The sequence below is a fragment of the Bufo bufo genome, chromosome 1 (genome assembly GCF_905171765.1).
Source record: "Bufo bufo chromosome 1, aBufBuf1.1, whole genome shotgun sequence".
NCBI classification, from domain to species: Eukaryota; Metazoa; Chordata; class Amphibia; order Anura; family Bufonidae; genus Bufo; species Bufo bufo.
The window spans coordinates 87,409,740-87,422,272 of NC_053389.1; the positions used below are offsets into that span (position 1 = coordinate 87,409,740).

Consider the following 12,533-nt stretch of genomic DNA (forward strand, 5'->3'; position numbering starts at 1 on the left):
GACATTAGAGATCTCGGAGTAGGCAGCAACAGCGGGGACCACCCTTCTTGGGCTGATATGGGTACTGTCGTCAGACCGTTGGTTGGCAGCCGTTGCTACCTCCTCTTCCTCACCCGATGCCAAGAATGGCTGCGCATCGGTAAGGTCTGGGAAAGGATGGGAAAATAATTCCTCTGACTCGAGTAAAGGGGCTATGGTGGTGGTGCTGGTGGTGGTGGTGTCTTTGGGGGTGCACACAGCAGAGAGTGAGGAGGGTGCAGAAAAAGAGGATGAGGAGGGTGCATAAGTGGACAGAGTGAGCCACTCAACCAACTCTGGTGCACCCATTGAAGTTATCGCACGCGCCTTCTCTAACTTCCCACTTAGGCTCCGGCCTGGTGCACCTGCCCGACCCCTACCATCCCTGCGGAATGGTCTGCCTCTTCCTCTGCCTGTCATTTTCTAAATGACCCTCTGCCTAAGACCATAGAGAAGAGCAGTATTTGTGGAAGAAGGTACATCACAGTCCTCAATCAGTATTTGGTGGAAAAAGGTATATAGCAATAGCACCCCTCAATCAGTATTTTGTGGAAGAAGGTATATGGCACCCCTTAATCAGTATTTGGCGCAAACAGGTATATAGCTCCCCTCAATCAGTATTTGGCAGAAACAGGTATATGGCACCCCTCAATCAGTATTTTGAGGAAGCTGGTGTATCGCAGCCCTCAATCAGTATTTGGTGGAAGAAGGTATATAGCAATAGCACCCCTCAATCAGTATTTAGTGAAAGAAGGTATATGGCACCCCTCAATCAGTATTTGGCGGAAACAGGTATATGGCACCCCTCAATCAGTATTTGGCAGAAACCGGTATATGGTACCACTCAATCTGTATTTTGTGGAGGCAGGTGTATTGCAGCCCTCAATCACTATTTGGTGGAAGAAGGCATATAGCAATAGCACCCCTCAATCAGTATCTTGTGGAAGACGTTATATAGCACCCCTCAATCAGCATTTTGGTGGAAACTGGTATATAGCACCCCTCAATCAGTATTTGGCGGAAACAGGTATATAGCACCCCTCAATCAGGATTTTGTGGAAGAAGGTATATGGCATCCCTCAATCAGTATTTGGCGGAAACAGGTATATGGCATCCCTCAATCAGTATTTTGTGGAAGCAGATGTATAGCACCCCTTAATCAGTATTTGATGGAAACAGGTATATAGCACCGCTAAATTAGAACTTGGTGGAAACAGGTATATAGCACCCCTCAATCAGTATTTGGCGGAAACAGGTATATGGCACCCCTCAATCAGTATTTTGTGGAATCAGGTGTATCACAGCCCTCAATCAGTATTTGGTGGAAGAAGGTATATAGCACCCCTCAATCAGTATTTGGCGGAAACAGGTATATAGCACCCCTCAATCAGTATTTGGCGGAAACAGGTATATAGCACCCCTCAATCAGTATTTGACGGAAACAGTTATATGGCACCCCTCAATCAGTATTTTGTGGAAGCAGGTGTATCGCAGCCCTCAATCAGTATTTGGTGGAAGAAGGTATATAGCAATAGCACCCCTCAATCAGTATTTTGTGGAAGAAGATATATGGCACCCCTCAATCAGTATTTGGCGGAAACAGGTATATAGCACCTCTCAATCATTATTTGGCGGGAAACAGGTATATAGAACTCCTCAATCAGTATTTGGTGGACACAGGTATATAGCACCCCTCAATCAGTATTTGGCGGAAACAGGTATATGGTACCCCTCAATAAGTATTTTGTAGAATCAGGTGTATCACAGCCCTCAATCTGTATTTGGTGGAAGAAGGTATATAGCAATAGCACCCCTCTATCAGTATTTGGTGGAAGAAGGTATATGGCACCCCTCAAACAGTATTTGGTGGAAACAGGTATATAGCACCGCTTAATTAGTACTTGGCGGAAACAGGTATATAGCACCCCTCAATCAGTATTTTGTGGAAGCAGGTGTATCGCAGTCCTCAATAAGTATTTGGTGGAAGAAGGTGTATAGCAAAAGCACCCCTCAATCAGTATTTTTTGGAAGAAGTTATATAGCACCCCTCATACAGTATTTTGGTGGAAACTGGTATATAGCACCCCTCAATCAGAATTTTGTGGAAGACGGTTTATAGCACCCCTAAATCAGTATTTGGCGGAAACAGGTATATAGCACCCCTCAATCAGTATTTTGTGGAAACAGGTATATAGCACCCCTCAATCAGTATTTTGTGGAAGCAGGTGTATCGCAGCCCTCAAAAAGTATTTGGTGGAAGAAGGTATATAGCACCACTCAATCAGTTTTTGGCGGAAACAGGTATATAGCACTCCTCAATCAGAATTTGGCGGAAACAGGTATATAGCACCCCTCAATCAGTATTTGGCAAAAACAGGTATATGGCACCCCCAAATCAGTATTTTGTGGAAGCAGGTGTATCGCAGCCCTCAATCAGTGTGTACAGTGTGTGTTGGGAGTGGCCTATTATATGTAGGAGGGGCTTTTAATAATGGGCGGGGCTAAAAATGGGCCACTTGACTTGATTTGCCCCCCAGGACTAAGGCTGCCAGCCCTCCCCTGCTCCTGCTCCCAGTCCGTCTTAAGCTAAGTCCTACTCCTTCCCTTTTGTTGTGTGTTCTGGCTAGGCCTCAGGAAGATGCTGGTTCCTGCACCTTGCGCTAGGAACCGGTTGTCTTATCTTCTGCTCCCTAGCTGAGGGTTTGTTTCAGTTTCAGCTAGGGTTAGGTTCCAGCGCATGAGCACTTCCACCCTAAGGATTTGCTCATGTTGTCAGCAGTCAGGGAAAGGCTCAGGGATTGTCAGGTGGTGACCTTTCCCTGTTCCCTAGCTTTGGGGCCTAGTCTGGTGTTTTGTTGCTTTTGTTGTATTTAGTTTGCTTCCCTCACCTACCGTGACAGTATGACTGTCATGGCCAGATCCTGACACATAGATCAAATCTATATAATATAAACACCTTTTGCAAATAATTCAGCATCGAGATGTGACCAGGCAGAAACAGAATAAATAACTAAACAAAGAATCAAAATAGTGCAAAGAGAGAGTCAGATACAGAAGTAAAAACTGGACATATAGCATACAGATGTAGAGCCCGGGGGGCGTGTCAGTTTACACTAATCTCATCCTTTATATACCCTGCAACATATGGGTAATCCCTCCCTCCTAATAATCACCACCATAAATCACCTGTAACCTCTCATTGAAGTGAGAGAGAATCGTATATCTTCAAGGGTGGCGTTTCTCAAGATGGTGGTGAAATCCCGCAATATCCCGTGGGGTCATAGTCGGGATCTCCATTATGTGACTAAAGTCTCGTGCTGCTACGTGACATATTGCTAACACGCTATGTGCACAGACCCTATTGGTCTGCTTGTGCACATGAAGGAGCCCCTAGTGTTCAAGTGTGAGGAAGGGGTGTGACTTTCTGTCTTGGTTTGTGTGTGGGATTTAGTGCCGCTCCTTCATGCGCTTAACTGTTTGCATGTTGTAATTTGTCTTGTCCATTTACTGCTTGTCCAATTTTACATAATGTAATAAAGAATGTATTAGTACTTTAAGTGTGGTCTTGTTCGTTCGGTCGGGTTGCTTGGTAGTGTTGGTAGTGTTACAGACTCAGGGGCCTTTCAGAACATGTGAATTTGAGCGTTTTATAGCAAAGGGGGAACATAACATATGCACTTACTGTACAACTTTTCAGTTTTTATTCATCTTTTAAGCAACTTTGTTGGCCTATTTTTTCAGGTTTATTATGTAAATTCTAAATTAAAGTGTATTTAATTCCAGGTTTTAATGCAACAAAGCAGGAAACTGGAGGTTAAAGTGTGTCTGTATTAAAAATCTGAGCTAATGTGCTAGGATTGTATCCGTTGGGCCGCATAACACCATGAACACAGGTCCCACTTCATTTTAGTAACAAGATTCTTTTTTGTTTATTGCTTTCCAATTTGAAGCTCAAATTATCACATTTTAAGCCAATTGTCTCCTCTTGGTTTGTGATTAGATTTATTATCTCTGTTCTTCAAAGGCAAATAGCAATCATTGAAAAGTTCTCATTTTGCTTGGATTCTCTCTTCTAAAGTAGGATGTAATATCTAATTAACTTTCACAACGACTTGTCTTCTGTGATCTTTTTTTAACAACTTAAAGTGATGTCTAGATTTTCAGGCAAGAGATGGGTTTCTTAATCATCACATACTTTGAAAATTAATTATAAAAAAAAAAAGATAAGTTTGAGAAATGTGTTTTTCAATTATTTTAATAGGCATTATAAAACCTGAAAATCCTTGTCTTAGGTTTGATGTTAAGGAGCACTTGAAGACAAAAATGTATATGATCTGAATCACGCTGGCCATGCAATTCTCTCCTGACATGTCTGCTTTAGTAACTACTTGCACTCCCCACGAAATAACAATTTGCATCTATTCTTATGACTTTATGTTGCGCCTTTCCTCCATTATGCCTACCAGACACTTAATTTGGGTGTTAGCCTTTGGGGGTGAGTCCCTGCACAGTCTGACATCCAATCAATGCTGCTTCTGATAGAGTAGCCCCCTTAGTGTCCTCCTCCCAATAGTGATGTTTTATTAAATTAATGAAAGTATTATTCACCTAGTCCGGTTCCCACACTGAGGAAAGCACATTATCCCCCATGTTGTGCTGTCTCCAGCTTAGAGCAGCAGTTTTGATTATATTCCTTCAAAGATCATAGAATGAATAGTAGAGCAGGGAACTGATGGCCTCCTGCTTCAACATTGTATTCAGCTGTTATAGTTAAAATCTAGGACTGTCCTACGGGATCCGGGGCGGTTGGTAGACATCCCCACGTACACCTCTGATATGTAACTCCAAACGGGATGGGAACATAGCCTTAGGCCTCCTGCACACAACCGTTTTTTTTTCCCCGTTTACTGGCCGTTTTTTGCGTTCTGTATACGGAACCATTCATTTCAATGGTTCCGCAAAAAATACGGAATGTACTCCGTATGCATTCCGTTTCCGTATTTCCGTTTCTCCGTTCCGTTTAAAGATAGAACATGTCCTATTATTGCCCGCAAATCACGTTCCGTGGCTCCATTCAAGTCAATGGGTCCGCAAAAAAATGGAACACATACGGAAATGCATCCGTATGTCTTCTGTTTCCATTCCGTTTTTTTGCGGAACCATCTATTAAAAATGTTATGCCCAGCCCAATTTTATCTATGTAATTACTGTATACTGTATATGCCATACGGAACAGAAACGGAAACACAACAGAAACAAAAAACAGAACAACGGATCCATGAAAAACGGACCGCAAAACACTGAAAAAGCCATATGGCCTTAGTTTGAGCCATAACAGATTTTTTTCATACAGTAAAGGGATTGCCTCACTTCAGTAAATAGCATTTATCATGTAAAGAAAGTTAATACAAGGCACTTACTAATGTATTGCGACTGTCCATATTGCTTCCTTTGCTTGCTGAATTAATTTTTCCATCATATTATACACTGCTTGTTTCCTTGGTTACGACCATCCTGCAATCCATCAGCGGTGCCCGTGCATGCACACTATAGGAAAAGGGACCGGCCTTTCTGGTGGCCGGGACTGTGGGAGCTCACATAGGCCAGTGCTTTTTCCCATAGTGTGCAAGCACGGCCACTGCTGATGGATTGCAGGGTGGTTGTAACCATGGAAACCATAAGTGTGAAGGAAAAATGAATCCAGACAGCAAAGGACGCAATATGGACAATCACAATACATTAGGAAGTGCCTTGTATTAACTTCCTCTACATAATAAATGCCAATTGCTGAAGTGAGAGAACCCCTTTAACTAAAGTAAATGCCAGCTTCATCTATTTGGATGACTCCTTTCTACTTCTACTTACCATTTGCGAGTGCCTTATTCTGCTTTCTTTTCTCAGCTCGTTCACTGGCATCTTTTTCCAAAAGGGCAATGAAGCTATCTAGAAAAACAAGCAAGAAAGAAATCCTTTTATCTGGGCATCTAATAGTTGATCAAACATTACTGTTCACGCTCATCCACGTGTTGTAATTAGAGATGAGCGAATTGACTTTGGATGAAACATCTGAAGTCGATTCGCATAATACTGTGTTTGAATACTGTACGGAGCGAGCCCTCCGTACAGTATTAGAATGTATTGGCTCCTATGAGCCAAAGTTATTACTTCGCATATTAACTTCATAAATCAATTTCTACTGTAAAAAAAAAAACATTTCCCGAACTCGGGTTCGGTCCCAAGGTACCACTTGGAACTGAACCAAAGTTCGGGAAATGTTTTTTTACAGTAGAAATTGATTTATGAAGTTAATATGCGAAGTCTCGCGAGACTTCGAAAATGAATAACTTTGGCTTATAGGAGCCAATACATTCTAATACTGTACAGAGAACTCACTCCGTTCAGTTTTCAAACAAAGTATTATGCGAATCGACTCATCCCTAGTTGTAATAATAATACATAATAAACACCCATATCATTACATCACCCTGTACTGTACCTCCATCTAATTTCAATAGTATGCAGGGGTATATTTATATATATATTTTTTTTTAGCGTGGATTCTGTCAAAATCCCAAAGAATAAAGTGGTTGCCTCTGAACTTATACAGCATCACACAGGGACTCGGGTGTCATTTCCCTGGATCTGTGCATCTGGCAATATTGTGTGTATGATGTTTTAAAAGGCTAGAACAAGATTAGAAAACCATGGCTGTTTTCTTCCAAAAACGGTAGCATACCTGTCCACAGGCCGTATGTGACATTGCAGCTCAACCTCATTCATTTCAACAAAGCTGAGCTGCAATACCAGACACCACCCATGGACACATGGAAGAAAGCCATCATGTTTTTTTAAGGCCTTTTTCACACGGGCGAGTTTTCCGCGCGGGTGCAATGCGTGAGGTGAACGCATTGCACCCGCACTGAATCCAGACCCATTCATTTCTATGGGGCTGTGCACATAAGCAGTGATTTTCACGCATCACTTGTGCGTTGCGTGAAAATCGCAGCATGCTCTATATTGTGCGTTTTTAACGCAACGCAGGCCCCATAGAAGTGAATGGGGCTGCATGAAAATCGCAAGCATCCCCAAGCAAGTGCGGATGCGGTGCGATTTTCACTCATGGTTGCTAGGAAATGATCGGGATGGGGACCCGATCATTATTATTTTCCCTTATAACATGGTTATAAGGGAAAATAATAGCATTCTTAATACAGAATGCTTTGTAAATTAGGGATGGAGGGGTTAAAAAAAAAAATATTTAACTCACCTCATCCACTAGTTCGCGCTGCCTGGCTTCCCTTCTGTCTTCTTATTTGATAACCTGGGAGGAAAATGACCTTTGGTGATGTCACTGCGCTCATCACATGGTCCATCACATGATCCATCACTATGGTGGTGGATCATGTGATGGACTGTGTGATGAGCGCAGTGACGTCACCTAAGGTCCTTTTCCTCCAAGGTCATCAAAGAAGAAGACAGAAGACGAGCCGGGCAGCTCGAACAAGTGGATGAGGCGAGTTAAATTTTATTTATTTATTTTTTAACCCCTCCATCCCTATTTTACTTAGTTTTCTGTATTGAAAATGCTATTATTTTCCCTTATAACCATGTTATAAGGGAAAATAATAAAATCTACACAACACCTAACCCAAACCCGAACTTCTGTGAAGAAGTCCGGGTTCGGGTCTGGGTACCAAACATGCCGATTTTTCTCATGCGCGTGCAAAACGCATTTAAATGCTTTGCACTCGCGCTGAAAAATCGTGCATTTTCCCGCAACGCACCCGCATCTTATCCGGCCCTCACACGTGACGCCCATGTGAAAGAGGCCTTAATCCTGCACAACCCCTTTAAATACAACTTGTCATCTCTCCTGACATATATAATATAAAAAAAAATATGTATTCCCCCATAACATAGCATTTCTGGAGCATCTTTGTGTTAGAACTGTGTGTTATATGGTTCCTGGAGATTCCTTTCAATGAATACATTTACTGACAACTAGATGTTAACATTCCCCTTTTAAATGTGACATTTGCTGTCAGCCTCAGTATTGTAAGTGTAAGACTGTCTATATTGACAAGGGGAATGGTAAAACCCAGTTATCAATGTTTTCACGCATTTCTAGGAGGAATAATAGAGGTGCATTGCAGAGTTGGGGGGAGGTGCTTCAGAATTTGTATATTTTGGGCTTTACAATTATTTACTAAAACTGATATATGTCAGGAAAGCTGACAGGTACTTTGTATCTGGAGCATACCTCCCTAGCATCATTTCATTTAAAAAAAAGATGTACTGCCATACCGTGCCAGGGGAAGCAAGAAACATATACAGATAAGCAGAAAAAAATGAATCACATGTATTTTGCCATTGCAGAATAGTGTCTTAGGTTTTATAGTATTATATTTTTTCCTATCGGCCACCTACAGTATGACTAGCTGACATATAACAGACAATATATGTTTTACCATATAATTACTAGACCAGTTGTTAATTGTGTTCAAGACTAAACCCGCAGTAGTGATGATACTGACATGGCCCCCGCTGCTGGATTCAGTCTGTGTGGCTCTGTCACGGCTGAGGATGGGGAAAACCCTCAGCCGTGCGATGACAGAGGATGGTAGTCACGTCTTGGCCAGAACCACAGAACTAGGGAGCAGGTCACCTCCTATTGCCTCCCTAATCTGACCCTAACTCCTAGCGACATGAGCCGACCTTGAAGGTAGGAGGACTCATGCTCTGGAACCTCGGGTCCCTACTTGCCCTCCGCCGGTCCGTACGCTAGGAGCTGGGTAGACTACCTGTTCCTCCTGGACATGGAGAAATAGGAGTCTAAAGATGGCCAAACTATAAAGACAGGGGAAACGGAAACAGGCATATGGCAATGGCAGGTAAGTGCAACTAGTACTAACACCCACCTGCCACAGACACAGGGCCTGGGACCCAAGTATCAGTGCTGCTGTCCACAAACACAAACAACAGAGCACACACACCACACAGGACACCAGGAAAACATACGCTGCAAAGAATAGACATGACACACAAACACATCCTCATAACATCGTGTGTAAACAATACATAACAATTTGTTTATGACCACAAGGGTGGCCCCCACTGGCAGATGGAAATACCAGGAGGGTTTCTCCAGCAAAGCATGGCTGAAGAACCCCTCAGCTTCAGATCTCCAAAGAGGCTTTATAGCCCAAAGTGGCCACACCCACACAGACACACACAGGAGAGGGAATTAACCCTTCCAACACTAACAGGGAGTGAAACCACTTAAAGGGGAAGTGTCCAAATGCACATCACACACACACCTAACAGAAAGGTTGCTAAGTGCAACCACATGAACATTGCCGCAAGCTGCCTAGCACCAGCTCAGGCTGCTCTACTGCGACAATACCCAACTACTTGTTGCCCGCGGCAACCACAAGTGAGGCTACACACTAGCGGCCCTCACCTGTGGTTGAACAACTACCAGACCGCAGGCAACCGCATGCGGTAAAGGAGTCACGGCCATAACCATGGCCGTGACAGGCTCCCTGTGCAGCACCTCCAGGACACGTAACCGCTGTAGTCAACCACAGGCTGGAGCGGTGAGCTGATCCCCTTGCGTCACAAGCAGGCTGCAGCGGTCACGTGTCCCCCCGTTGACAGATGTTGATATTGGCGCAGAGGGGAGTGGAAGTGGCTGTCTGAGAGTCACACCAACGGAAATCAACGACAGGGACCAGGTAAGTATTATCACCTCTGAGGGTAAGCAATGTCTAAAGGTCTGACTTAGTCTCGGATAACCCCTTTAAATGTCATTTTTAATCAGGGAAGTTTGTCACCAGCAACCTCCCTATCAAACTGTTTGTATAGACACATAGCCGTGGTTCATTGGTTCAAAATGCTATATTTCTTTGGTTGATCCGGGGCTCAGTTCCCGAGTTACGATACTATTTCTTAATATGCAGATTAGGCTTTTGGTGCAATTATGGATTTACCATTGCTCTTGTTGTACACAAGCTACACTTTTTGGGGGGCCAACCCCTCCTTGGCTGTTTTGATTGACAGAGGCAGACAGTTGCAAAGCAGCCAAGGAGGGGCTGACCATAGAAATGAGTAGAGCTTGGGTGTAACAAGAGCAATGGCGATGCCCTCATTGCACCAAAGGACTAATTTGCATATAAAAAAAAAGTATTATAACTCAGAAACGGAGCCTCAGATCAACAAAATAAAAACAGCTTTTTAATCAGGTGAACCACAGCTATGTGTCTATGCAAACAGTCTGAGAGGTCACTATTTACAGAATCCCACTAAAGTTATAATCCAGGATTTGGGAAAAAAGAAAAACTTTTAGCTAAATGTTCTTACCTTGACTCATCTCAGATTTCTTGATTGCATAAAAGAAAAGGACCGAGAAAGAGACATAAAAAAAATCCTGTAAATGCAGAAAACAATGATTCCTACGTCTTCCTGTACTCCTAGCACTACTCCGCCCTCGCTACATGGATCTCTGATAATGATTCATAAAGTAATCAGAGATGCATTCATGGCGGTTGCTGCGTATACCAGTTCACCTTAAGCAAGTAATTGTTACCCACACATGCTTATAATGCCATCACCTTCACTACTTTATTACTTGCATTGCTACATTTTATTACATGGTGGCATTTAACATACAGGTGAAACTCGAAAAATTTGAATATCGTGCAAAAGTCCATTTATTTCAGTAATGCAAATTAAAAAGAATTGCATTTTAATGCAGCTTAAAATTAGAAATTTGGGAAAAGGTTCAATATTCTAGGCTCAAAGTGTCACACACTAGTCAGCTAATTAATCCATACCCCCTGAGCAAAGGGGACCTGAGATTGTGACTTTGGGGTTTCATAAGCTGTAAGCCATAATCATCCAAATTATAACAAATAAAGGCTTGAAATATCTCGCTTTGCATGTAATGAGACAAATCTATAAAGAAGTTATGGCAATGCAAAGAAAAAATCTTTTTTTTTAAAGTATGAAAACAAAGAAAAACTATACAAATTTGGTATTTCTGTAATTCTACTGACTGGGAGAATGACGGTAAGAAGTCATTTTAACTGCATAGGGAACACTGTAAAAAATGAAACCCATAAAACTATGGCAGAATTGCGTGTATTTTTTTTCAAATGTTTTCAAGGTCAACTATTTTGCATAGGCAATAAATCAACCTTTATATTTTTTGATATTTTTTATATAAACATAACTAAATTCAATCTTTTCCACTCAATGCAGATATTAAGGGATACTCTTTGAAGCTTTTTCGTGAAATTTTTCACTTTGCAACCAATGACTAGTGTTGATCGCGAATATTCTAATCGCGAATTTTTATCGCAAATATCGGCACTTCGAGAATTCATGAAAATTTAGAATATAGTGCTATACAGGTGAAACTCGAAAAATTTGAATATCATGCAAAGTCCATTTATTTCAGTAATGCAAATTAAAAGGAATTGCATTAATGGAGCTTAAAATTAGAATTTTGTGAAAGGGTTCAATATTCTAGGCTCAAAGTGTCACACTCTAGTCAGCTAATTAACCCATACCCCCTGAGCAAAGAGGACCTCAAAATTGTGACTTTGGGGTTTCATAAGTTGTGAGCCATAATCATCCAAATTATAACAAATAAAGGCTTGGAATATCTCACTTTGCATGTAATGAGTCTCTCATATATATTAGCTTCACCTTTTATGTTGCATTACTGAAATAAATGAACTTTGCACAATATTCTAATTTTTCCAGTTTCACCTGTATATTCGTAATCGCTAATATTCTAGATTTTTTTTTTCATCAGTAACCTCCCTTCTTGCTTGTGGGCCAATGAGAAGGCTGCTTTATCTTTGTCTGAGCTTAGCAACATCCCTAGCAACTAATAGGAAGATGTCTACCCCTTTACTATATAAGAACCTCCCCAGCAGCCATCTTCTGCAGTTTTTTTGCAGTTCTGAGAGAGAGAGAGCAGTGTCATTGCTGTGCTCTGTGCTTTCATCTGGATCCTATTCCTTATCCAATTACATTAGTTAGTTAGCTCATATATACAGTGGGGGAAATAATTATTTGACCCCTCACTGATTTTGTAAGTTTGTCCAATGACAAAGAAATGAAAAGTCTCAGAACAGTATCATTTCAATGGTAGGTTTATTGTAACAGTGGCAGATAGCACATCAAAAGGAAAATCGAAAAAATAACTTTAAATAAAAGATAGCAACTGATTTGCATTTCATTGAGTGAAATAAGTATTTGAACCCTCTAACAAAAAAAGACTTAATACTTGGTGGAAAAACCCTTGTTTGCAAGCACAGAGGTCAAACGTTTCTTGTAATTGATGACCAAGTTTGCGCACATTTTAGGAGGAATGTTGGTCCACTCCTCTTTGCAGATCATCTCTAAATCCCTAAGGTTTCGAGGCTGTCTCTGTGCAACTCTGAGCTTGAGCTCCCTCCATAGGTTTTCGATTGGATTAAGGTCCGGAGACTGACTAGGCCACTCCA

The 12,533-nt window shown here is 41.7% G+C and overlaps 1 protein-coding gene across 1 annotated transcript in view; it reads right to left on the reverse strand.

Annotated features, from left to right (window-relative positions):
* TTC12 (tetratricopeptide repeat domain 12) overlaps positions 1-12,533 on the reverse strand; it is a 175,848-nt gene that overhangs the window by 133,737 nt on the left and 29,578 nt on the right. Inside the window, exons 4-5 of the mRNA XM_040426869.1 lie at positions 10,378-10,396; positions 5,884-5,961 (exon numbers count right to left, since the gene is read on the reverse strand). Coding sequence (XP_040282803.1) covers positions 5,884-5,961; positions 10,378-10,396 — 97 coding nt within the window. The remainder of the gene's footprint in view (positions 1-5,883; positions 5,962-10,377; positions 10,397-12,533) is intronic.